This window comes from Pygocentrus nattereri, chromosome 14 (genome assembly GCF_015220715.1).
Source record: "Pygocentrus nattereri isolate fPygNat1 chromosome 14, fPygNat1.pri, whole genome shotgun sequence".
In the NCBI taxonomy this organism is placed as follows: domain Eukaryota; kingdom Metazoa; phylum Chordata; class Actinopteri; order Characiformes; family Serrasalmidae; genus Pygocentrus; species Pygocentrus nattereri.
In genome coordinates this window covers 39533705-39561230 of record NC_051224.1, presented here as the reverse complement: position 1 = coordinate 39561230, position 27526 = coordinate 39533705, and the positions used below count along the sequence as shown (strand labels likewise).

Below are 27526 nucleotides of genomic sequence, written 5' to 3'. Positions count from 1 at the left end.
GTTTATATTGAACGTTGATGATGGAAAATAGTGGAAAATCCGGAATAATCAGTTTTCTTCTATTTTCGACTATTTCGGCTCTCAACACCATGAATGTATCGTTCCATCGTGAATGGATTCAAATAATTTTAAGCCAAAACTTTAATCACATCAGGCAGTGAATTCAGAACCAGTTCATGTAGGAACTTTCTGTGAGGAGCTTTTAGAGGGACGTCTGGTTCCCATCACCACCACTGTGATCAGCTCTGACGGTAAGTTTCTCTTTAATGTAGCATTTCACACAAAAATACTCTACATGACTTTGTTTACATCTTAACCATTTAATTATACCAATTTTTGGTGGAGTTCCTCTTTAATAAAGATGTTGTTGCGGTTTAAGCTGACAGAGACGTTTGGGGGATGTACAAAAAAGATTGGTCAGCCAGCGTTACTGATGCACCTTCCGGTCAGTGCCACAGCGCATGTTCATCGCACAGCCGTCCAGAGCCGGATCACAGAAACCAAATGGAACCTAATGGGCTACGCTGGGAGAAGCAGAGCCCTCATACCTGCAGTTCATAGAGTCCCTGCAGCAGAGCCTTGCCTGAGCGAGTCACCTCTTCCAGAAGGTTCTCTCTCCTGATAACGTTCAGTACCTCGGACAGGAACACGTTCTTAGAGGGGTCTCCCATCCATGTGTTGAAGATTCTGTAGCCCTAAGAGGAGGTGATCCAGCAGAAACACATCACAAGACTTTTAGACATGTTCATGATTTATGACTGTGTTTTAGGGCCACTGTTAATAAAAAAAAAAACACAAAAAAAAAAAAAAAAACAGTAGACTCCGAGAATAAAGTCGGAAATTCATAAAATTATGACATTAAAGAGGCAGTAATAACCAGGAAAGGTCAGTATTGTGGTCAAAGGCTTTGTAAAGTGAAGCAGCGCCTCCTGGTGTTAAATGAGGGGCGTCGAGTTGGTGGAGCTGCACTTTCATATCGATTCACCCATAAAGAGACACTCAGCCTGGTATTAGTGTAAGAAACGGCTGAGCAGGAAACTGTTTATCTGGAATAAAGAGCCGGGTGGACTGTGTTGTTGAAGGAGAACCTCAGGCAGGGTCGTCTACGCGGCTATCGGGGGCTTCATCTCCCCCCATTCAAAGAGGGCATGAAGTTTGACAGACGGTGAGGATGAAGATCAAAATGATCCTCAGAGAGACGGGAGATCTTTCGATATCGCCCAGGCCCGTCACACGGTTACTGTACTTTGTTTAAAGGCTCTAACGGCTTCTGCCTGCTTTTAAAAAAGAGATCTTTGATCACTTCGAGGAAAGCATCTCCAAAACCCATCAAAACAGTCCAGCTGCAGGAAGTGTTTCATAATAAATGGGCAAATATGCAAACACAGTTTTGCCACAGTAGGGGGCACTGCTGCTCATATTTGAAGGTACACATGTAAGACCTATGCTTCATCAAAGGGACACTATCATTCACAACTGATTACAATCAAACACCATTTCACAGCAGCAGCAGATACTCAGACGCTGCGTGGAGGATAAGGCAGGACGCGTCCTCAGAGACTCAGAGGAACATTCCGGCTCTACCTTGTCAGGCTGCAGCTCGTCTTTGAAGTAGTATCCTCCCGTGAGCATTTTCTTGCTGAAGGAGACGATGTCAGCGGGGTCGCCCGTGCCCCAGTGCTCGTGGGCCCAGAACTTCCCTGTGGTTCCACCACCCGTCTGGACTTCATCCACGTGGAAGGCACATCCATGCTGAAAGGCAAACGACATGAGTGAACATCTGTCATCAGGAGCTGAACAATAATGTGAAGTAGTAACAAATAAATATTATTATTTATTATAAATATTATTTATTTACTAATTAATACATAGTGTGAAAATGGAATAAATCTACTCACATCAAATATTAACAGAGCTTAATCCCACTACTGGGGGCACTGAGGCAGTCGCACAGTATGGACAAAACGCTGTACTGTGCCTGAACTGCTGCACAGTGCGATTGTGATATACTTTCCAAAATATTAAAAAGGTCCATATTTTATGTTTTTCTTTCCCTTTTATGACCTTAATTATTTTTATGTATCAACAAAGTAATGACCAATTTTTTTTAACTGGCTTAGAGTTAAATCTGTTACTGTGCCTTTAAGACTGATATACACCGGACAGGCGTAACATTCTGACCACCTCACTGTCCACTTGATCAGCTCCACTTACTGTATAGCTGCACTCTGTAGTTCTACAGTTACAGACTGTAGTCCATCTGTTTCTCTGTTCCTCAGTGGTCAGGACCCCCATGGACCCTCACAGAGCAGGTACTATTTGGGTGGTGGATCATTCTCAGCACTGCAGTAACACTGACGTGGTGGTGGTGTGTTAGTGTGTGTTGTGCTGGTACGAGTTGATCAGACACAGCAGTGCTGCTGGACTTTTTAAACACCTCAGTGTCGCTGCTGGACTGAGAACAGTCCACCAACCAAAAATATCCAGCCAACAGCGTCCTGTGACCACTGATGAAGGACTAGAGGACGACCAACACAAACTGAATTTGATCCATTTGCATGAGTTCCTTTCGTCACGTTATCTGCCTTGAGTTTCCATCTCATTTTTAAACTATAATAAATTCTAGATATTCATTTTTATTGACACTTAATTTGTGATGTTCTACAGCTTTTGAGCCATTGTGCAATCTACTGCTCTGTTCATCATTCCAGACACATCTAACGTCTCTCCAGTTAAAATCCTACTGGTTACAGGAAGCCTGTGCAGAGTTTCAGGACAAGCAAATGAACTCCATTGTATAAATTCATCTGCGACCTCACTGGTTTTATTCAGTGACTCCGTCTACTACTCAGACCACACACTGAGGTGAAAATGACCAGCGGCTGTGGCGACAAGTCCACTCGCACTCCAGCTCACAAAGTGGCAGCTGAAAATGGAGTCTGGGTTAAGGTCATGAGTGAGTTCATCACAGTTACACAAGGACAGGGAGTCTTTTCAGGCCCCCGTGAAGCCGCGGTCGCTCGTTGCTTTTGGTTTCCAGCCTGTCATATTCGGAAGGACACAAATCAGAGCAGACAAGGAGGGCAGGCGCCTGCGGAGCGCCGTGTGCCCGACCCTTTCTGCACTGCGCTTTTCAACAGCCACTTGAAAAGAGCCCAATTTGAGCTATTTATTGAAGCTATTTTCCTTTGAAGAGGGTGCAAATATACAATAAAGGAACACAAATAAGGGCTATTCACGACAGAATGCCGTGGGTCAGATGTGGATCACCTACTGCGCCAGTTTCAGCCGCGAGCTGGACGCATTCTGCCCCGTGTTATGTACGAAACTGGCACACGAGCCAAAAGGCACAGTATTCTGCATATTCCAATCAATTGAGCAACTCGATTTTTCACCAACTTTCATTGAGAGGCGTCCTTTAACAACAGCAGCAGACATAGTGGTTAGACCAGCGCTCGCAACCCAAATGTTAAGAAGAGCAATTTTGTCCCAATTCATCAAAAATCAAACCACCTTGGGAGCCTCAACATTTCATGTCCATTTTATTGAAGTAACCTGTAAAGTAAGGCTGTAAATGTGTCTCACTGTGTGCTGATGTGTTAGTATAGACTAATAATATAATTAAACGAAAACACAGACTTCAGCTCAGCTACAGCCGCTGTTCTCGCATCTCCAGCAGGAAACTTTTCCACTAAAGCAGAAGTTTCATGTAAAATGTCTCTCAGCGTTCATTTTTTATGAGGCTCAAGTGGCTTTTCATTCTCCAGCATTTTTCCCTCCCAGGCTGTCCCGTTCCACCCTAAATGGTGCCTGAGGCACCATAATGTAACTGATGCACCATTTAAGGTGGAACGGGACAATTCTAACAAGAAGCTGTTTCGTATGCCGTTTCGTAGCTACTAGCTGGGCGAGACTGTCGCCTGTGTTGCTATGGTGACCAGCCGTCTGCGCTGATCTTCAGGGTTAAAGGGTGAATCAGCAGTTCTACATTAACTCCAGCGTTTAAGACCATTTACTGTTAAACTGAGTTGAAGGATCAGCAGAGCTTTATTTTACTGTAGAGGAGGATGATTTTATTATTACCTACTGATCTGATTCAGCTGTGGAGCCACGACAGGGCAGGAAAAGAGCCGCATGTTGCCGACCCCCCCCCCCCCCGAGTTAGATGATGGAACAAGCCTCCAACACGAGCTGAATGTACGCACTTAATAATCTGATAACTGCAGAAATCAGATTGTGTCAGTAATTGGTTCAGTGTGTTTTCCTGGGAAAACTCCAGGTCTGCAGGAGTCAGACAGTAATCAGATTTCTGTTTTACAACCAGCCGATAAACTCACAGAAGAAGACGTGACTCATCATCGTCATGCTGTGGCTTTTTTAGAACACAGTCACTTTAGCACAAAATATGAATACATGTCATATAAAAGATGAATATTAAAATCCTCCATGTCCTTCGTTTCAGGGACAGCGCACTGTTTTCACAACTGCACAGACTGAGAGAAACGACAGAAATCAGTTTAGATGCACTGAAAGACCCATTACTGAGCTCAAATCCAGCCGGATTACCAGAAAGCATTTCTAGAGTATCTGTTTACATGACCACATGAACAATCAGATAACTGCCGATATCTAATTATGATCAGATTAATAAGTGCATGCAGACACTCCCTGATGTATAAAGCACAAATAAAGGATGAGAGCGCTACCTTGCGGGCGATGTTTCGCAGTTTGATGAAGAAGTCGTGTGAGGCGTGGTTGTCTCCTCCCTCGGCCTGGATGGGCTCAACGATGATGCCGGCCACTGGCTTTCCCTTCTGCCTCCACTTCACGATCAGATCCTCCACCTGAAGCACAGAGCGCTGAGAATGAAAACTTCACCCACGCATGCAACAAACAAAGTCACCTAAAGCTTTTTGGGAAATTTCTACATAATTAAATGGATAAACAGCCGTTTAGAGCGGGAATGGTGTGAAACGTCTGTTCTAGAGAAACTTAAGAGTTAGAACTGTCCACAGTGGTGGTGATGGGAACCAGACGTCCCTCTAAAAGCTCCTACAGAAAGTTCCTACATGAACTGGTTCTGAATTCACTGCCTGATGCCTGAGACGCTGTTTCACAGCAATTTTTTTGGCTTAAAATGTATTTTCTAGTATAAATTCATGGTAGAAAGTGCACATTTTGGTCATACTGGAATATAAACATTACACACTTCGATTATTATTTTATTACAATAAATATTTTCCATATGCAATATCTGTGTTGTAGTCATGGCGACAACTGGTTCCCATCACCACCACTGTAAAGACATCTGAGTCTCTACCACCGTCCATTTCACACCAAACCGCTGAATCACTGAATGTTTACATCTACATTTATTAAAGAATAAATGATAAATAAATTCTTTAAAAGAAACGCTCAGCTTCTTTCACTGCTGGCAGAAAGGTTGCGTTTATTCTCAGTAGCAGCTGATGTGTTTTCATCACAGGTGTGTTTCCTAGAAAGGGCTTGAACCTAGTCTAGAACTGAACTGCAGCGATAACTGCTGTCCTCTTTACAGAGGGAGCTCTGACCTCCTCCAAGCACCGCGCCTCCTCCTGAGCGTTCTCTCGGACAAACTGCTCCAGGGGATACTGTAGCTTAGGGAAGGGGGCGATGGGCCAGTCGAACGAGGGGATGTCCAGTTTATGGATGACTTTGGAGTGTGTCGTCGCCAAGCAACCTGAGAACAAATCAACAGAGCTCAATCAGACCAAGAGCTGAGGACAAACAATTAAAGTGATGTTTTATATATACATACATACATATATATATATATATTCACACCGATCAGGCGCAACGTTCTGACCACCTACTCGTTTCTACGCTCACTGTCCACTTTATCAGCTCCACTTACTGTATAGCTGCTCTCTGTAGTTCTACAGTTACAGACTGTAGTCCATCTGTTTCTCTGATACTCTGTTACCCTGTTCTTCAGGGGTCAGGACCCCCATGGACCCTCACAGAGCAGGTACTATTTGGGTGGTGGGTCATTCTCAGCACTGCAGTAACACTGACGTGGTGGTGACGTGGTGGTGGTGTGTTAGTGTGTGCTGTGCTGGTGTGAGTGGATCAGACACAGCAGCACTGCTGGAGTTTTTAAACACCTCAGTGTCGCTGCTGGACTGAGAATAGTCCACCAACCAAAAATATCCAGCTAACAGTGTCCTGTGACCACTGATGAAGGACTAGAGGATGACCAACAGCAGCAGATGAGCTGTCGTCTCTGACTTTACATCTACAAGGTGGTCCTCTCGTACCAGCACAACACACACTAACACACCACCACCACATCAGTGTTACTGCAGTGTGGAGAATGATCCACCACCTAAACAATGAGTGTAGAAACAAGGAGGTGGGCATGATGATACGCCTGATTGGTGTAACTATATAAATAGTTTATTTACAGCCAAAAGAACAACAAGTCTACTATGTGAGAACAAGTGAGGTCAGCTGATATGAAATTCAGTGATATACTGGTTCACGTTTCAAACACTTACCCATAGTTCTGCCGTGGAAGCCCCCCATAAAGGACAGGATGCTCAGATCTGGACAGCCGGGACCCTTTAAGAGCACAGTGAGGACAGAGTGCATATTAGTGCTACCTGGGTGACTGTGAGGGTTCCCAACTCTGTGGTTCCATCAGGCTAGTAGAATCATCCACGTTCATCTCTGTGGGGCAATAAGCGTCTGCGTGCACTGCACTTCACTCTGAGCTAACCAGCAATTCAAGAACAGCGTGAAGTTAAAGCGCCTCCTCAGGGTTATTATTATGTTATTATAACAGGGCAACACATTATCAGCCCCACCACCCAGAAGAAAGGACCACAGAACATCGCCTTGTGCACCATGACACATGCATTAGCTACAGCTTGTTCTGTAGATGGTCTAGATTCTCAATATAAACACTACGTCTGTGTGGTCTGTCTACAGTCTATAGGTTTCTAGTATGACTAAGTGAAAATACGTTTACTGACAGATTAAACAGAAAAAATGCCAACAGTCAACTTTAATGACATTCTCCACACTGCTGAACTATCGCTCAAAAGTTTGGGCTCACTTGCCACATCAACAATTTTTGCTATTTTATAAACACTTGCAAATGACACACATTACAAACTATTCAAAATAAGTTATTTTTACACAATTTATCCAGATATTAGAGAATTGTGTGCACAGGAACTTACGACATGATAAATAATGTACTATAATTATCCATTTAGATACATTTGTTATGATTGGATCTCCACTTTTAAATGATGAATTCTGGATATTAATTTTGTTATAACTTCATTCTCAGTGCAGTCATTTTGGCTTCCTGTAGAAGCATGTTAGAATATCATTTATCTGCAAACAAACTAATTATATCATGTATTAAATATTATTAAAAGAGTGTGTTTGTAGGCACTCGGTAATCCGATCTTAATCAGATATCTGCATTCCTCTGATTATTCAAACGGTCGTGTAAACAGCACACTCTGATTTCATATACATGAGTAAGGTCTAGAAATCTGATAAAGAGGCTGGATTGTAGCTCAGTAATCAGATTTCTCAGCGCTGTGAGCTCTGACTCTGATTTCTTTCAGACTTCTCAGTCTGCGCATGTGTGAAAACAGACTCAGTGATTCCAGTCATTTGAACAGCAGTGCATATATAAAACTGTGGTAATAAAGAAAACTGATGAGCGGACATTTGTTGCGGGGTATTGTTTTCATATTGTTCGTTTTTACCTGGTTAATCATGCAGGAGCTCATTTCCTCAGCTGAGGGGCCGCTGGCGCCTCTTTCTTTGATCTAGACATGAAATCACACACAAAAACAACTAGTGTGTTTATTAAACGTAATCACAGCAGCAGATGTCATATCGGCAAGTGATCATATATTGTACACAAACATTTGTACAGTCTATATACAGATTTCATCAGAGGGTGAACAAAAGAAACGGAGTGAATATTTCATAATGTCCGAGCGAAGCAGCGAGTGATCCTACAAATCCTGTTATAACCCGTTTGGCTGCGTGCGGGAGCAGCGCTCGGCGTAAATAGAGTGCACTCACTTTGTACCAGATGAACATGGCCTTGAAGGCGTTCTCGTTGGAGCAGGAGCCGCAGGCCATGGTCTGCACTCGGGTCATTCCAGCGGGAGCAACCTAACACGGAATTAGACTCGCTTTAACATCGATAACATGACAGCAAACCCTGAGCCACTTCGGCGTCAATATGTTCCACATCAATTTCAAACGAAAACTAAACAAAAGTTGCGAATAACAGCAACTTGCAACCCCAATTCCAAAAAAGTTGGGACGCTGTGTAAAATGAATAAACATGTGAATAAAAACAGAACGCAGTGATTTGTGAATCTCACAGACCCACATTGTATTCATAGCAGAAGATGGAACACATCTCAGATGCTGAAAGCGAGACGGGGGTGTTGTATATGTTAACTTTTTTAAGCTTACTGTATAAAAGCTACAGCTATAGAGAAATCTGTGAAAACTAAACCGCGGCCCTCATTTCGCATTTTGGAAACGTTGCCTCAGCTCTGATTTTAAAGACTAATTGAATTCTGTATCTGTATCACCACTGTTTTCCAACCTCTCCTTAACCCTTAGAATTAAACAGGCTGTTTTTTGTTACTGTGCCTTTAAGACTGATATATGTAAATGAGCTCTGTTCTGACTGGCAGCATCTCAAAAAGAAGTCAGAGCTAAAACATCCCTAAGTTCAGTGTAAACAGGCCAAGCTGAACAGCTGTAAATGAGAAAATATGTAAGTGAGTTGTTTTTGTGACATCACAGCAACAAAGAATTCGTAACAGGCTGTTTTTACTGCTATGGACTGTATGGACTGAACAATGTTTACACACTACATCAAACTCTGGTTTTCCATGATACTGGCCCTTTAAGGGGTCACAGCGCAGCTGTCCAGTAAAGGGCTGTGCTGGCTTTGTTACAGGAATTCATCCCAACAGAATCATTGTCCAAGTTTCAACCCCAAACTCTCAGCTCATATGCGCGACCTGGAAAGCACAGCCGAGTCTTCGGCTGTTCCACACACAGTTCCGCCCCTAAGAACCGTTCTTTCTGCACTCACCGACAGCAGACTCTCAATCAGCTTTTCTGGAAAGTTTTCCGGTGGCAGAATCCCAAGGGCTGGCCGATTGACAAATGCAGTCTGGGAAAACAGAGAGGGAAAAGATACTCCTTTATCCAAGAGCCAAAAGACTACAGGAGAAAAGTGAGCTCCACTTAAATCTGATCTCAGAATCCGAGCATAGCTCTGCCAGCAGGGACTCATAGAAGTAGCTGTAAAAGGAAAACTGAAATGGAAATGGAGCCACAAAGTCACTCTGAAGCGCAGTAAAGGCAGAAGGCAGCTCAGCCTCGATCCCAGACCAGGCAGAGGATCGTAAAGCCTCAACAAACTGAGTCTCGGCTCCGACAGACGATGAGCTCTGCCTGACGGAGCGCAAATCTAACGCACACTGCGCACCTTCGCTATAAATAAACACTGTTTCTGCATCACGTCTTACCAGATTGTTGGGATTGGTGATGGCCTTCATCAGAGCTGGATGGTTGTAACCTGGAAAGAACAAGAGCATAAAAATCAGAATGGCTGGACAGCAGGGCTGGACAATACGGCAATATATACTGTAATTGTGACCTATTATGGCATAATATGCTATTTTGGATACATACAGGACTCAAAACACTTTGAACTGCATGTTTCATCACAAAAATAGCTTCTGGTGCAGTGCAGTATGTAAACTGATAAACACAAATAATCAGATTCACAGTCTGACAGTGTTTTTAAAATGTGGCTCTACTTCATCTGTTGCAAACTTATCAGACATCAGAAGAGAAACCGGAAGTTCGCTGGTTCGATCCCCCGAGCTGACGGTAACTGAGGTGTCCTTGAGCAAGACACCTAATTGCCCACCGCTCACTGCCCCCTAGTGTGTGTGCTCACTAGTGTGTATGTGGTGTTCCACTGCACGGATGGGAGTGAATTTACTCAATGTAATGCAAAACCTGCAATTAATAATGAGGTTAAATTAAATTCTACACTAAAGAAGTAAATAAAGAGAATGCTAGCTAACATTGTTTTGGCAGCATCTGGAGAAAGTTTGCTTCCTCAGCAGGTCTGGGCGAGATCTAAAAAAATAAATTTACGGCATTCGGCAGACGCTCTTATCCAGAGCGACTTACGATTTGATCATTTTACACAGGGAGGATAAGGTGGTGTTGGGAGTCTTGCCCAAGGACTCCTATTGGTGTAGTGTAGGGTGCTGCCCTGGTTGCGGATTGAACCCCAGTCTACAGCGTAGAAGGCAGAGGTGTTACCCACTACACTAACCAACCACTAGTGACTTCCCTCTAGTAACTTATCTTCTCATTTCCAGAACGGTGAGTAGTCTTTGAAGCCATCGGCTAACTCGGTCATTACAGATATCCGATTCCATCGCCCAGGCCTGTTTCGAACTTTCATAAAAGTGGCAAAAAAGCTGATAATTCAAATGGTTTTACTGCTTTTTGAACATTTTAATTATTTAATGTATCGAATCTTTGTTGTAGTAGTTTCGGCTTCATCGGTTAATCAAATGCTGAATCTAGTTTTTATAAAAATAGTACATTCAATTCTATGAGAGGTACTCAGTGAGCATAATGTGATGAACCCTTCCTATTTGGCCGCTACTGTGGTAGCAGGTTTATGGATTTATTTAAAATTCTGTTATTAGTCAGAATCCATTAACCTGTCTAAGAATGATTCTTACTGTGATGTGTACATGTAAGCCAGGATGGGAAGGATCTAATTTTCACATATCTTTTTTACCTTTACATTGTAGGGAACCCTGGATGCAGCCAGTTCTCTTCATATACTCTACAATGCTGTACTGTACAAACAAACCCCCATCCTGCAATTTCCTTCACCAATCAGTTCTGAGGCTGTGCATCGTTTGCATACAGGAGACGGCGGCGCTGAGCGAGCCGATTCAGTGCCTTCACAATTCTGTAAACACGACGACGGAGCCGAGTTCCACCACTGGCTCGGTTATTCAGCACCCAAAAAGGGCTCATCAGGGTCAAATCCATATCGATTCAACCCCTTTCAGACGGTTATCATCTCTATTAGCACAACATCTCGCATTCTAATTAGATTCGGGAACAAACGAGGCGCGCCGAATTACAGGAGAATGAATCGCAAACCAATTATTGGACAGAACGAGGGGATAATCCGAATACAGCTTTACAGAGCAATTTTCTCTGATGAGTTTTTCCACGTCAGTAGAACGACTGGCATTTAGTGGATGAGAAAAGAGCGAACAGGATACGTGAGGAAAGTTCAGTGAGGTTAACATGAACACGCCATGAACCCACTAATCTACTCTGATCTGGTGCAGACTGGATGTTTCTCCCCATTTGGATTACATAAACGTCTCCACCGCAGTCCCTCTCACCACCAGCAGAGAGCACTTTCTGTACTTCTCTGTACTTCACACACAAGCCTCTGCCAGGCTGAGCGAATGAGCTGGATGTACTGAAGTCCACCAGCTCAGTTTACTCAACTGATAAGCAGATTGTGGTGTTCTGAATGTGCTCCACTGCAGATCAGAAACGTTCTCATACACAATCAATATCAGGCCAAGTATGTATGTACACTCACTGGCCACTTTATTAGTGTTCAGTTGCTTGTTAACACAAAAAGCTAATCAGCCAATCACACGGCTGCAACTCACTGCATTTAGGCCTGTAGAGGTGGTCAAGACGACTTGCTGAAGTGCAGACCGAGCATCAGAACGGGGAAGAAAGGGGATTTAAGGGGCTTTGAACGTGGCGTGGTTGTTGGTGCCAGTTTTTTTTTTTCAATTGAAAGCGATTTTTTGATTTATTAGGATGGAAACACCTCTTTGTTTGGAGTTAGTAAGCTGAGAACGTGTGACTGAACTGAACTTCAGTTTGTGATGATTTGTTTGTGATAGATGTGCTTCTTGTAATAAACAGATATCTGCCCTTAAAGAAGATAGAGAGAGAAAAAGCTTACAACTCAGCATATACGCGTACACACAAAACCACACGGAGCATAAGCTCATATACACACTGCGTACATGCACACACACACACACACACAGGGCGACCACAGCTTAATAAAGAGTTTCACTCCATACGTTGTGTAAGTACCTTGGACATATATAGATAGAGAGGTAGAGAGATTTTCCACTGTATTGGTGTGTGTGTGTGTGTGTGTGTGTGTGTGTGTGTGTGTGTGTGTGTGTGAGTGTGTGTGTGTGTGTGTGTGAGTGAGAGAGAGAGAGAGAGAGAGAGAGAGAGAGAGAGAGAGAGAGAGAGAGAGAGACAGAGAGACAGAGAGACAGAGAGAGAGAGACAGAGAGAGAGAGAGAGACAGAGAGAGAGAGAGAGAGAGAGAGACAGAGAGAGAGAGAGACAGACAGACAGACAGACAGACAGACAGACAGAGAGAGAGAGAGAGAGAGAGAGAGAGAGAGAGAGACAGACAGAGAGACAGAGAGAGAGACAGACAGACAGAGAGAGAGACAGAGAGAGAGAGAGAGAGACAGAGAGAGAGAGAGAGAGACACAGAGAGAGAGAGACAGACAGAGAGAGACAGAGACAGAGAGAGAGAGACACAGAGAGACAGAGACAGAGAGAGAGAGAGAGAGAGAGAGAGAGAGAGAGAGAGAGAGAGAGAGAGAGAGAGAGAGAGACAGACAGACAGACAGACAGACAGACAGACAGACAGAGAGAGAGAGAGAGAGAGAGAGAGAGAGAGAGAGAGAGAGAGAGAGAGAGAGAGAGAGAGAGAGGGAGAGAGAGAGAGAGAGAGAGAGAGAGACACACAGACAGACACACAGACAGACAGACAGACAGACAGACAGACAGACAGACAGACAGACAGAGAGAGAGAGAGAGAGAGAGAGAGAGAGAGAGGGCATTTCGGCTAATATAACCACAGAGTTATATTTTTATCACGATACAATTATCTGTCAAAAAGTCTAAAAACGTCAGGTGGTGTGATCGTCCAACTACACACGCGAATTATGTAAACTGTACATATAAAATTCTAAATAAATTTGTCCGGCATGATTCAATGTTTCAAACCTTTAAAACCAAACATGTTGCAAAACTAAATAATATGCAAAATAAGAAAAATTTTAAAACATTGAACTGCAAAATGAATCCCACTTGACAACATACTAGATGTTGGAACATTGCTGTGAGGATTTGATTGAGCATTAGTGATGTCAGATAGTGATGTTGGATGGTCAGTTCTGGGTCACTCTAACTCCTCTCAAAAGGTACTGGATGGAGCTCCATCACTCCAGAGAACACAGTTCCACTGCCAATGCTGGGGGGCTTTAAACCCCCCACGCTTGGCATTAGGCACGATGACCTTAGGCTTAAGGATAACTCCAGAGCGCCCCCTTCTACTGTCAGTGATTTTCTATAGAGATTATACAAGCTATCAGCAATGGGTGCAGCTTGAAGGAGCTGAATTTCCTCGTTATAACTTTGGACACACTGTGTTTGTTGTAGTTGTATATGTGTCATAATATAATGGAAATATGGTGTTTTGTCCATACTGTGTAGCCTACAGCTCAGTCATTAAAGCACTGCCTCGAGGAGACGGAGCAGCTGCAACTATGAGCAAATTTTTCAGATGCCAAATTATTTTGCAACGTTAGAGGGAGGAGGCCAATCTAGCAGCGCCACACTGCAATGTTTTTCAGCCAGATAAACCCTATGAGCAGGAGCAGCCCTCTGAAAAGTGGCTGCTGTGAGGAGGGAAATTAGAGGACAGCAATAATTTCTCACTTCAGCTGATGTCAGATACCACCACAACAAATCACGTTCTCCGGTCAGCGGTTCACGTTTGTGCTCGATGAAAATAACCCAGAGAAATTATAAACCAAATTATTATTCAGGAGATACGTCTGAGGAGATTAGATACAAGACTTGCATAAAGAAGTAGAAAAACAAAAGAAAACAAGTGGAAAAAAAAAAAAGTTTTCAAAAATAAATAAATAAATAAATAAATAAAATTGGGGCTCCTAACAACCACCTGGAAGACCTGGTAGACCCCAAAACTGCCCCCATCAAATTAACAGCACTCAAAGCTTTCATCTTTGAGAGAGAGGAGAGAAGACGACTCCGCGCCATGGGTCTGAAAGGATGTGTAGCTGATCAAGAAGCAAAAGTTTTAAACTACATACTGGGAAAAAAACTGATAAAACAAAATATAATCTTTTTTGCACAAGCCACATATAACATAACCTTCACCCCCAGTATGTTACAGCCAGTAAATAATCAGCACTTCAATCTTAAAACATGTAGACGTGTGTTCTCTACAGAGGAGGTATTAACTTATTTACACCTAGGAAATCAACACCACATGAAACTTTAATAGGACTAGCCGATCTGCACGCGACTGTAATTACAACAACAAAAAGCAAAGCAAACAAAAACAAAACAAAAAAAAAAAAAAAAAACACACACACACACAAAACAACACTGTCAGCAATTATTCATAAAGCTGTTTAAAATTAAAGTAGTCCTCTAACTTTCACCTCGGAAGCATCGTTATCTTATCTGTCAGTCATACAGATCTCCGATGGTCCTAACGCTGAGGCCAAGCTGTGGAGAAGGCTGAAGCTAACACAGGCTCTGAGAGAATAGATGCACCTGCTGGAGCCATGTGGAGAGCCTGGCCTTATCTACAGCCCACACACACACACACACACACACACACACACACACACACACACACAGAGAGCACGAGAGAGAGAGAGCCCCAGGGCAGGAGTAGCGCTCTCTCACTCACTCACTCTCTCATACTGTATGCATGCATGTTCACACACCACAGAGCTCTGGCACGTGTGTGTGTGTGTGTGTGTGTGTGTGTGTGTGTGTGTGTGTGTGTGTGTGTGTATACTGAGCAGAGAGCTGCACAGTTCCTCACACAGTTACATATGCACCCACACACATCAGCACACTGTTCTATCTGTGAGTGGACAGTCCACTGAGCCTGAGGCAGGAGAAACTCTCCCTCTCACAGAGAGATGAGTGTACACACATCAGCACATACAGCTGAATATCTGTGCGAGTGTGTGTGTGTGTTAAAGATTAGCATTTAAATCAAATTTGATATTCGAATTTAAATATAATGAGAGAAGCAGGACCAAAGGAATCGAGGCTTCAGGATTGGTCGAAGAAGCATCAATAACCTTCAACATGAGGATGACAACACTCAAAGCGGAAAATCCAGAAGACCTGGAGGCCCTTACGAGGACGGGTGGAAAGATGGGGCTTCAGCTCAATAGGAAGGAGGTTATGACAACAGGACAGACCTCTAACATTACGTCCGATGGAGCAGATGCAGAAACAGTTTTTGCCGACTCGCATCAATTATTAACACCAGAAGATCCAGCACTCAAGAAACACGGCACAAAAACTCTGCGACTGTTCTCTACAGAGAAAGATCAGAACCATCCAGGCTGTGGTCTTCTCTCTGGTTCTCTATGGATGTGACAGCTGAGCGAAAAACAGGAAAAATATAAACTTTCTGAATTTTTGGGTTGGTGAAGACTTTTGACGGCAAAAAAAGAACAACAAACGAATGGATTCACAACCAAATCAAGCTTCGCTTCTCACTCAAAGCCCTGATGGCCAAACTCAAGCTCTTACTTTGGACACTCATTGTAATAGACCACTCTGCTGGGAAGAACAGAAGGTAAAAGAGGAAAAGGATGACCAGCAACAAGATGGATGGACACCATCAGAGGAATAATGAAGAAACTATTCAGAAGCCTGAAGATCCAAACAGAAGACAGGACATTCTGGAGAAACGCTGTTCAATACAGGCACCAGGATTTGGTGGCACTTCATAACAACACCACCACCACCACTACTACCCCTACTACTTCTACTACTACTACTGCTTCTTATACTACTACTACTACTACTACTACTACCACTACTACTCCTACTGCTTCTTATACTACTACTACCACCACTACTACTCCTACTACTGCTTCTTATACTACTACTACTACTACTACTACCACCACTACTACTCATACTACTGCTTCTTATACTACTACTACTACCACTACTACTACTACTGCTTCTTATACTACTACTACCACCACTACTACTCCTACTACTGCTTCTTATACTACCACTACTACTCATACTACTGCTTCTTATACTACTACTACTACCACCACTACTACTACTACTACTGCTGCTTCTTATACTACTACTACTACTACTACTACTACTACTACTACTACTACTACTACTACTACTACTACTACCACCACTACCACTACTACTCCTACTGCTTCTTATACTACTACTACCACCACTACTACTCCTACTACTGCTTCTTATACTACTACTACTACTACTACTACCACTACTACTCATACTACTGCTTCTTATACTACTACTACTACTACCACTACTACTACTACTGCTTCTTATACTACTACTACCACCACTACTACTCCTACTACTGCTTCTTATACTACCACTACTACTCATACTACTGCTTCTTATACTACTACTACTACCACCACTACTACTACTACTACTGCTGCTTCTTATACTACTACTACCACCACTACTACTCCTACTACTGCTTCTTATACTACCACTACTACTCATACTACTGCTTCTTATGCTACTACTACTACTACCACTACTACTACTACCACTACAACTACTACTGCTTCTTATTGTACTACTACTACTACTACTACTACTACTACTACTACTACTACTGCTTCTTTTTAGAATACTACTACTACTAATATGACTTATTATTAGTAGTTGTAGTTACAGTAGTACTACTAATAGTTGTAGTAATACTAGTACTAGTTGTGGTAGCACTAATACTAGTATTTTAAAGAATTCAAATAATAGAAATCGGGGTAGAAACACAAACACAGTCACATGTGTGATGTTTATGGTAAAGTAACAGTAAATCTTTACAAAAAAAATGCTTTGTGTCACTATGCTAGCCTAAACTCTACTATAAATATACATTAAAATATGTTTTAAGCCAAAATATCAGCTCAAAACTATCGTAAAAAGCTTTTAGAAGCATTAAATCCTTCAGTGTAGACGTCTGGTTCCAATCACCACCCCTGGGAACAATTCTCACTCTGAGCATCTCTGTGGCGACTTTCCGTACAGCTCATCCAGTTAATTATTCAGAAATTTTGCAATATTGGTGGAACTCCCCTTTAGGTACACCGTATGTACAGCAGTGCAGCGGCCTTCGCTGATGGGGGTAGGGGCAGCCGGCTTCTCCCATGAAGGGACACAAATCTCCTTTCAGCTTGAGCGACCGTGATAAATGTGGCACAGTGTGAGGAGCAGAGGGGCGACAGGCCGATAACACGGACAGCCCGATCGCGCTGTTCTTTTTCGTCCACATAACGATGAGGAAACAGCAGAGAGAAATGAAATCAAACACAAATTAATCTCACCAAGACAGAGTCGCCCCACCTGCAGGCATGAGGCAAAGCACACAGCCCCAGCTCATTCAATTTGTCAAGGCTGATGGAATAGAAATAGGCTTACTGACCAAATCGATGGCCATTCTGCGGTGCTGGGCAGGGCCGCACGATGAATCATTTGCTTTATATATCGTATAAATCATGTTGTGTCAGGTTACAGTCGGGCAGGGGTTCATTCACACTGTTCTCTAGCAGCTCAGAGCAAAAACCATCAGATCATCTACATGACGCTCAGCTTCATCTGTGGCCATTCATTTACAGTGCTGTAAATTAGGGCCTGAGTAATGCGACGCGTCTGCAGCCGATACGGTTTTTAAGGAGGTACGTATTTAGATAATCGATAATGTAGGCTGGAATAATTTTATCTATATCTTTAATAATAATCTATAATTTTGACGTCCACGTCTTTGTGCTTTACTAAAGGGCGGCACTTGGCCACAGACACGGCGTACACTAAGGGGTTTGTCCAACACTCGCTCTAAACCATCAGCATTAGACTGTCGAGTACCACAGAACTTGTAGTGAAGTGAATCACCACTCTAATGTCTACGAGGTTTCTCAAACGCTAGAGGGCGCTCCCGAGTCCAAAATCAATGAGTTAAGAAGGAGCAAAATCGTAGTTTATAAATGCTTAAACTTTTAACGCTTTTAATGTGAAAGAATTAATTAATTTCCTGAACACAGAGCAGCATAAAACATTTTAACATCGCTGTTATACGTTTAAGAGCTTTTAAACTCGACTTACAGGAGTTTAAAACAGCATGAGCACAAACAGCCAATGAGCCGCTCTGCTCACCAACCAATCAGCACTCAGTGGCAGTAATGCTAACATCCTGCTGCCGTAACCTGCCAAAACCTGTTTGCTGTAGAGAAAAGAAACATACAGGTGAGATTTCTTTGCGTTTTTAGTGAAACTCATCCGAGTCAGGGCGAGTGATTCTAAACTATTTACACTCGTTTTTAGCCGCTGAGCGTCATTTACTCCCATTCATCAAAGACTCGCTCAAGGGCGCCCTCTGCTATTCAACAGTCCTGTTTGATATAATAGGGAAAATAAGAAGAGGCCAGACTCCTCTGGCTCTGCTAGGACCTCCTAATCTAACAGAATGAGCTAGCCCTGCCTTCACAATAAGAGTCCCTACAGAATAACTGAGCCAATAAATACTGCAGAACTAATACTCCAAAACATATATATATATATATATATATATACATACACACACACACACATACACACATACATACATACATACATACATACTACACACACATGCACATATATACATTCATTAAATATTTTTTCCCCTGTTAATTTTCCTCATTAATAAACTTTTTGTGTCTGTGGTACAGAAGAAGCGAGGGGGTCTCTCATTAAGCTCCCCAGTGGCACAACTTTTTGGCATGATATTAATGATCATTTCAATATATAAATAATTAGAATAACAAAAAAATGTACTTATCGGCTATTAAATAATGAAACAGCAAAAATGTTTTACCTTAAACTTTAAATATCTACTAACACTGAATTTATAGGTTTATAGTTAATTATAAAAGCTATTATTACTCTAGGTGATTTTTTGGATCTCACATCGTCTATATAGGTATTGGTGTCTAACAATATTGCTGATTTTCAGTTTTAGTGGTATTTAACAGTGTTTAACTGTTGTGTTTACGTAGTTAACTGTAATGTAAGTCAGTTACTGCTTCTGACTGTTTTAAAGAACAGTTAAAAATCCATAAAATCTGAATAAACGGTAACGGTTTCCTGTCTGGTTCACTTTTAAATTACAGAGTAAGACTCAATTCGATGTCATTTTAATAGAAGAAAATCTACATCTGCTTCAGAACTCATTAAAGCACTGAGCAGCAGCATTAAAGAAGAATGGGTTCATTAACTTTATTAAAGCTAACTTAAACATCATTAAAAATCATTTTTCAAAACTATCCCAACACTGAATTTGATGAATGTCTCTGAGCAGAGCTGAAGAGACGTTTAGCAGAGGTTCAGACTTCATTCTGCTCTCGTCAATCACAGTTAATCAGCCACCCACAATTCTCCCAGCAGGCGCAGCGACTCCGAGCTCGGCTGACGTTCTCTGAACAAACATCCTCCTCTGCAGAGCGTGGTCCACAGAGGCAGGCAGGAAGCAATAAAACGCAGCTCTTTTAAATCAGTAATGTGTGCTTGAGGTATTTTATGTTGTATAAACTTGATTTAAGGATTCTTAAATCAGATATAATGCAGAAGAATATAATTTGCTACGTATGCTGATGGGTGTGGCTAACGAAAGAAAACGGTGAACATCACCCCTGTGCATGTCGCTGTTGTCGGGAGAAAACCTTGTATCTCCATTTTTGACGTTTTTCAGTTTTTGACATAATTTGAAAACACCTGTTGCCCTTTATATTATTGGGTAAATTATAATGAATGGATTAAAGAAATGACCCAAAATGCCTTGGAAAAAATTCTGGTTCCATTGACTTACAATAAAAGTAAAGCAGTGCCGACTGCATTTAACCAGATCAGCTCAACAGCCACATTTACTGTGCAAACTCAAACTCATGGTCCATCTGAATTTACATGACCAAATCATAAGGCAAATTATTCAGTAACTGCATGAAATAAATGTAAATTTTTATTTCATTTATTAATTTTTTGGTAAAAGCCCCTCACATTAACAGAACATGCGTTTTATGATCTCCACACGTCACTATACACTTACGATTTACTGCTGAAAGCCAAAAATCTCCGACGCTCTTTGTGTTGTTTTCTAAAAGTGATGTTTCCAGAGCAGATCACTGAAGAGACGCCGTCTGTTTATAGTTTAGAGCCCAGATTTGGGGAAAAACGGGTCGACTTTCAGTAGAAAAACAAACTGAGTTCAGCTTCTTTTATTATAAGGGTTTAAAATGACGTCACCGTCTATTAGACTGGAGAGAAGAGCTACAGCCTCACACGACGCCCAGCTTCTGAATGGAGCTTATGGAATATGAACGTTATGAAGAACATGACCAAGTGGGGTTTGGAACCACCGGTGGTCCCGAGGAGTTGAAGAGATTGATCACAAATGCTTTTTCATTTTACCAAGGCCTGTGCTGGAATCTTCCTAGGTTGGGTTTACATTACATAGATTATTTACATTCATAGCAACAAGAACAAAAACAACGTCATCCATGATTTTTCTTCTGGTAATTTTGAGACCGATCCTAACACTAAGGTGGACACAGAAGCAAACGTAGTGGATAGCGTGAGCCCAAACACAATCCGTGACAAAGTTTTAATAAGTAATTCAGTAAAAGTTGTGGATGCAGGACAGTTTCCTCTTTGATTTGGCGAGAGAATTGATACATTTGATTGCTAATTTAAATGTACTGATATACAACAGACATGACTTTACTCACATTTTTCCTAAACGAGTTTAACCAGAGCAGCTCAACAGCCACGTTTACACAGCTGTGTTTGGTACAGTAAGTGTGGTAATAATGTTGGACCTCACCTCACTAAACATGTTCAAAACTGCTTAATTATGTTGATCTGTGGGAATGCCAGTGTCTTGCATGAAATAAGTAATGAAATTCTTTTTTTAAAACCTGTGGTAAATTGGTTTTTACCATCACTGAGGACTGTCACCATAGTAACTCGAATAATCAGTTTACACATTTTCACTTTTAATAAAACATATATGTCATATTAACTCTATTAGTGTTTGCTGTTCACTGTTCAATTTACACCGCTGTCCTGTTTCGCATGAAATACTGTACTTTGAAGTACTTTGCACTGCATTTGTATCTATTAAAAATGCTATATAAATAAATTATTCTAATTCATAAAATAAATTATTACTGTGAATATAGTCGGTACTTCAAGAACACCGCTTGTTTCATGGTGCACTGTGTCGACTCCAAAAACAAAGTATTGCGACATTGTGCACTGTGATAAGCAAAATATTACGTTTCAAAATGTCTAAAATATGTTGCAAAAACAAAACGAGAGTGAAATCAAACTTTTTTTTTTTCCAAAAAAGATTTCTACTAATTTTCACTCTCTCGTTTTAAAAAAAAATTATTTTGCCATTTTTTTGGTTTCATTTTTTTTCTGTTTGCCGATTTTGCTGACACATTTGTTACTTTTGGCATCTTTGGCTGTTTTGCTTCTGATTTTTTTAGTCACATTTTCTCAGTGGGGGGAATCTTGGAAGAGGATGGACTCTCTGTTAGACTCTCTAGTCACATTATATTTTTGCCAAATTTGCCCATGTCCATATCAAATGATGTGGAAAAATATACCACGGTCAGATTTTTCACCCAACTCTACAGTCAGGCCGAGCACTCTGGGACATTCGTGGATCTTCTTTACTGACGATCACAATGATAAAGTGCTACTTTATAGTCCCTGACACAAGAGGTCACGGGTCCAGTCCTGTACGACAGCTACTGCTATTGTTTCCTTACTTAACACCCTTTTATCTGAAGCAAGCATCTCTTAACAGCTAGTTAACGGAACTGGCTTTGGGCAGATGAGTCAGCTAAATGACTAAGGCCAAATGATCACTACTGCACCACGGAGAGCTAAATTCACAGGACCAGGCCAGAGAAGAGCACATTACACAGTAAGGAGAGTAAATAAAGCTCACATGCGTAAAACCACCAGACTGCCAATCATATGCGGGCGGCTGTGATGTCACATGATATAGGGGTCTGGTTGCTTCTGATAGGCCAACTCAACTACACACCGTTCAAAAGCTCTGGTATTAAGCCAAATGTTCCCTAATTAATGTTTCCACTTAAACAGTAACTCTGAATATTATGGGATCAGCCTGTTAGCCCAGTAGCAGTCTGCGGAGTTCCTTGTTAAACAGACCCGGGTTCTAAACGAAAGGTGAGTGTTCTTTCTTTCTTTACGGTTCTGCCGTATCAGTTTAATCCAGAGTCGATCCTGAAAGTCCGGTCAGCGTCTTCTCCACGTTACAGCACTGAACACACTCATGCCACTGTGCACTGTGTGAGGGGGCTGAGCTTGCCAGTAGGTGGGCAGTAAGGACTGTGTTATGAGATGATGTCATCTTGTAACAAAAGAAAAGGGCTGGAATTCTAGCGAGGCGTGGAAAACTGGGTTCTGTAGGACAGAGCTTCTCCGTCTGGAGGTAACACTGAGCTTTGGGACTTTGCAGAACGTTTACATGCACAAAAGCTACAACACAACAAACGTAATATAAAAAAACAGAAAAACATACCAGGTCCCCTTTAATATTGCGGTTTACCAAACAGCCGAACACCAGCGAATGCCATCTAACTCATTTGAATGCAAGGGCGCATACAGACTCCCAAAGGATTTTCTGGTGTAAATTGATTATCTTTCTGTTTTCCAGTGGCTTCAGTCGGCTCTGCAGCTGTTTTCCAGGGAATAAAGTCTGCATGGAACATTATCAAGCACCAGTCTCCATTCTCAGGCACTGACCAAAGCAGGACGACATCATATTTATGGAAGAGTCAAACTAAGCTGTACCGTCTGTAATCTGCTCGCTTTCACCTCAATACATCACAGCTCCATGGTTCAACCGTCCCTTTACATTAATTGAGCTGGACGTTGTGACCTTCCAGACATAACTGAGCTCCAGCCACGGTATGGATTTGTTCAGTTCCATCAGCAGCACCTGATTTAATGCAATGAAGTCCTGATCAGATGAACTAGGCACTGCACTGTAACTGTGAACGCTGGAGCTTCCTTGACGAGAGACTCGGGAATGTCTTATCTGTCATTTTTCTAATTCTAATACTGCACTCTTGAAAAAGATGGCTCTTCAAGGGTTCTTTAGTGAAGGGAACGGTTCTATTTAGAGCCTGACTTCTATTTAGAATGATTTCATGCTTAAATTGTTCTTTGCATGGTGAAATGGTTCTTCAGATTAATGGACAATGTTATGATCTATATAGCGCCATAAAAAGTTCTTCTATTGTTACAAGTATGACAACGTAACAACAGCAGAACCTTTATTGGTGCTATAAAGAACTATATCCAACATATTCTGCATTAATCTCAAGAACACTAAGCATCTAAAGAAGCATGTAAGGGCTATGGTTCTATGTACACCCTTAAAAAAGGTGGTTCTTACAGCGTTCTTTATCAAAGAAAATTCAGAACCATGACTTCTATATAGAACAATTTCATGCTTAAATGGCTTTTTGCATGGTGAAATGGTTCTTCAGCCTGATGGAGAACATGCTGTATATCATTCTATAAGGTTCTTCTTTTGTTACAAGCTTGACATCATAACAATAGCAGAACCCTTTTTGGTGCTATAAAGAACCATTAATCTCAAGAACCACTGAAGCATCTAAAGAACAATTTACACATGCAAATGGTTCTACATAGACCTCTAAAAACAATGGCTCTTGTAAAGGTTCTTTGGTAAAAACAAATAAATAAATAAAAAAGTTCTATATAGCACCATGAACGCTCAATGAACCCTTTGCATGGTTAAATGGTTCTCTGCAAAGGGTTCTGTATAGCATCAAACAGGTTTCTTCTATTTCTTCTATCACAACTGCGACCCTATCTGGATTAAGTGGTCAATGACGATGATGATGATGATGGTTCTATAATTGAACCATTTTCTTTGCTAAAGAACCCCTGAAGAACAATCTTTAAGAGTGTATTGTGACAAATAAATGCTTATTGCTTAAACAAACGGCTTTCCGTCTCATGTTCTCAGCTGCCTAAGACGCACAGTGCTGTATATATGTAAGCAATTCTATACAGTAACAGTGTTTCCATCATTGTGTGTTAATTGTGCAGCTTTAATGCTCAGAGGTGATGCAGCTCACCGATGGGCACAGAGGAGATCTGTGTGTACAGATCCAGCATTCGATTTCCATCAGCATCCACCAGGTAATTCCCCCGGCTCTCCTCGTAGTTGCAGAAGAAATTAACTGCGCCAACATTCTGGGAAATGAAAAGAGAGTGGGGTGGGGGTGAGAGCTGTGTATTATGCTGGAGCCTTGAAGCTATTTTTACTGCTTTGGAGAAACTGCATCCAATTGTGTGTTGAAGTGAAAATGCACTTTCAAAACACAAAACAGGATGATAACTTAATCTGGTGTGAAGCTGAAAGAAGGTTCTGACACTCAATAACCTGTCTGTATATAAAACAATCTTCTTAATGTTGTCAAAAACCTTGTATCTCCAAAATGCCAACTGTACAGCAGAAAGAAAAACATACTTTACTTTCAATGTAACTCAATGGAACCAGACATTTCTCCAAGTAATTTTCGAGCGGTTTCTTTAGTCCATTCATCAGGAAATCTACACACAATGTAAAAGACAACTGGCATTTTCAAATTACACCAGAAAATGAAAAAGTGACAAAATTGGAGATACAAGGTTTTGCTGGCTCATGATGCAGACTACAAAGATTTCATGTTCCAGCGCAAGCAGACAGTGAAGGGGTTCACAAACTGATACATGCAGTTCATTCTGCTTCCTTCTATTGCAATAAGACCAATAAACTCTATGACAGCAGAGCAATAAACTCTATGACAGCAGAGCAATAAACTCTATTATAGCAGAGTAATAAACTCTATTATAGCAGAGTAATAAATGCAATTACATTATAATGATAAACCGTCTGTACATTTGTCAGTTCCAGGAGAAAAACAGTGTTGGAACAGGTCCATGTTGCGACATGCTTCCCATCTAAACACCAGATCAAACCATTATGTAACCTACAGTAGTGTACAACGGCTGCCTCTCAGCGCTCTCTCTCTCTCTCTCCTCTCAGTCTGCTTTAATATGCGCATATTCACAGCCAGACAGGCTGCATCAGTGATTCACGCAGAGACCAAAACCTCACCACATACATAATCCACTTGAATAAAGAAGGTAGAAAATAAGCAAAATATATGAGAAAATAAGCTACAGAGAAAACGTGGCTCCTAATAACCACCTGGAAGACCTGGTAGACCCTAAAACTGCCCCCATCAGACAAACAGCACTGAAAGCTTTGATCTCTGAGAGAGAGGAGAACATCAAGCTGCTTCAGATCTGAAAACATCCACAGGTGTTCACTGTGAGGAGACCACTCAGTGCTGTGGGTCTGAAAGGACGTGTAGCAGATCAAGAAGAACCTCACTGGGAAAAGGAGACGGACACATCAAACAAAGAAGCTGGACGATGGACTGACCACCCCAGAGTCCAGACCTCTGACCATTTCTCAGCCAAGCCGATGTAGAAACACTTGTGCATGCTTTAGTGACGTCACGGCTAGGCTACTGCAACGTTCTTCTTTCTGGCCTCTCTGTGAAATGTGTGACCACATCTACCTCGTCCTTCAGTCTTCACTAGTCACTCATTACACAGTGTCCGGTACAACGTTCACATTACAACATATCGTTGCTGTCCAAAGAAAAACTCTCTCTTACCTTTCAATGCAAGTTAATGTAAAGAGGTTCTCCACCAAGTTATTTTAGAGCATTTCTATTGGTCCATTCATCATGAAAATTTCACACAACGTAAAGGAGAACTGGTCTACTGAAATGATGTAGAAAACCAACCATCCATCCATTTTCTAAGCCACTTCTCCGTCAGGGTCGCGGGGGGGTGCTGGAGCCTATCCCAGCAGTCTTCGGGCGAAAGGCAGGACACACCCTGGACAGGTCGCCAGTCCATCGCAGGGCAGACAGACAGACACAAACAGCCACTCACACCTAGGGGCAATTTAGCATGTCCAATTGACCTGACTGCATGTCTTTGGATTGTGGGAGGAAACCGGAGAACCCGGAGGAAACCCACGCAGACACGGGGAGAACATGCAAACTCCACACAGAGAGGACCCCGGTCACCCGGCCGGGGAATCGAACCCAGGCCCTCCTCGCTGTGAGGCGACAGCGCTACCCACCACGCCACCGTGCTGCCCAGATATAGAAAACCGAAAATAGAAAAAAATAGAGATGCGCGGTTTTCATTGGACAGCGACGGAATAAAGCTTTGCATGGTCTGGCTCCTCAATACTTGGCAGAGCTTCTTCATCTATATGTCCCATCCTGTACTTTCAGATCTCAAAATTTAGACCGACTTCTATGGGTGGCTGATCATTTAATGTAGTAGCTCCCAAATTACGGAATACTACCCCCCCCCCCCCCCCCCCCCCGAGTCTATTCAGGAAAAAACCTCTCTATCTTCATTTAAATCGCTGTTTAAAGATTAGATGAAGATTAAAGATTAAGTGACCCTTATTAGTCCCATAATGGGGAAATTTCACCTCTGCATTTCACCCATCCGTGCAGTGAAATGCCACACACACACACTAAGGGGCAGTGAGCAGACTTGCCCGGGGCAGTGGGCAGCCCTATCAACAGTGCCCAGGGAGCAGTTGGGGGTTAGGTGTCTTGCTCAAGGGCACCACAGGGGAGCGAGGCTGGTTCCCTAACCTCCAGCCCACAACTGGCCCCAAAGGGTCAGATGGAAGGGTCACTTAATCTATTCTATTCTAATCTATTGTGTTGATGTTCTTTGACTGTAAAGCGTCCTTGAGCATGGGAAAGGTGCTATATTATATATATAAATAAGTGACGACAATGTGATGAAAATATCCACAACGCGCGCAAAAAAGCGGACCTCCTCTGTACACACACACACACACACACACACACACACACACACACACACACACACACACACTCTTTCTTTCTTTCCTACACATTTCCTTTAACCACTCACAGCCTCCTACGTGATGCCCAGATGACCTGCTGAGTGCCTCTCACTCAACAGGGCCATCATGAGTACGGCAGCCGCATCCGAACAAATCTGTGCTATTCATTTCATCCCTGCCTGTCAGCTCCAATCAGAGTCCTCACTCAAACCGCAGCAGCTGGAGAAGGACGAGTTCACTGTTTCAGAGTCTTTGAAAGAAGCCACGTTCGAGTTACAGAGACACAAATCGCCCCTTAAGGCA

General features: G+C 42.2%; 1 protein-coding gene across 1 annotated transcript in view; it reads right to left on the bottom strand.

Moving 5' to 3' along the window:
* abat (4-aminobutyrate aminotransferase) overlaps window positions 1-27526 on the bottom strand; it is a 49475-nt gene that overhangs the window by 1954 nt on the left and 19995 nt on the right. The window contains exons 5-14 of the mRNA XM_017706961.2: window positions 24402-24519; window positions 9567-9616; window positions 9128-9208; window positions 8092-8184; window positions 7767-7829; window positions 6537-6600; window positions 5571-5719; window positions 4707-4844; window positions 1585-1752; window positions 549-695 (exon numbers count right to left, since the gene is read on the bottom strand). Coding sequence (XP_017562450.2) covers window positions 549-695; window positions 1585-1752; window positions 4707-4844; window positions 5571-5719; window positions 6537-6600; window positions 7767-7829; window positions 8092-8184; window positions 9128-9208; window positions 9567-9616; window positions 24402-24519 — 1071 coding nt within the window. The remainder of the gene's footprint in view (window positions 1-548; window positions 696-1584; window positions 1753-4706; window positions 4845-5570; window positions 5720-6536; window positions 6601-7766; window positions 7830-8091; window positions 8185-9127; window positions 9209-9566; window positions 9617-24401; window positions 24520-27526) is intronic.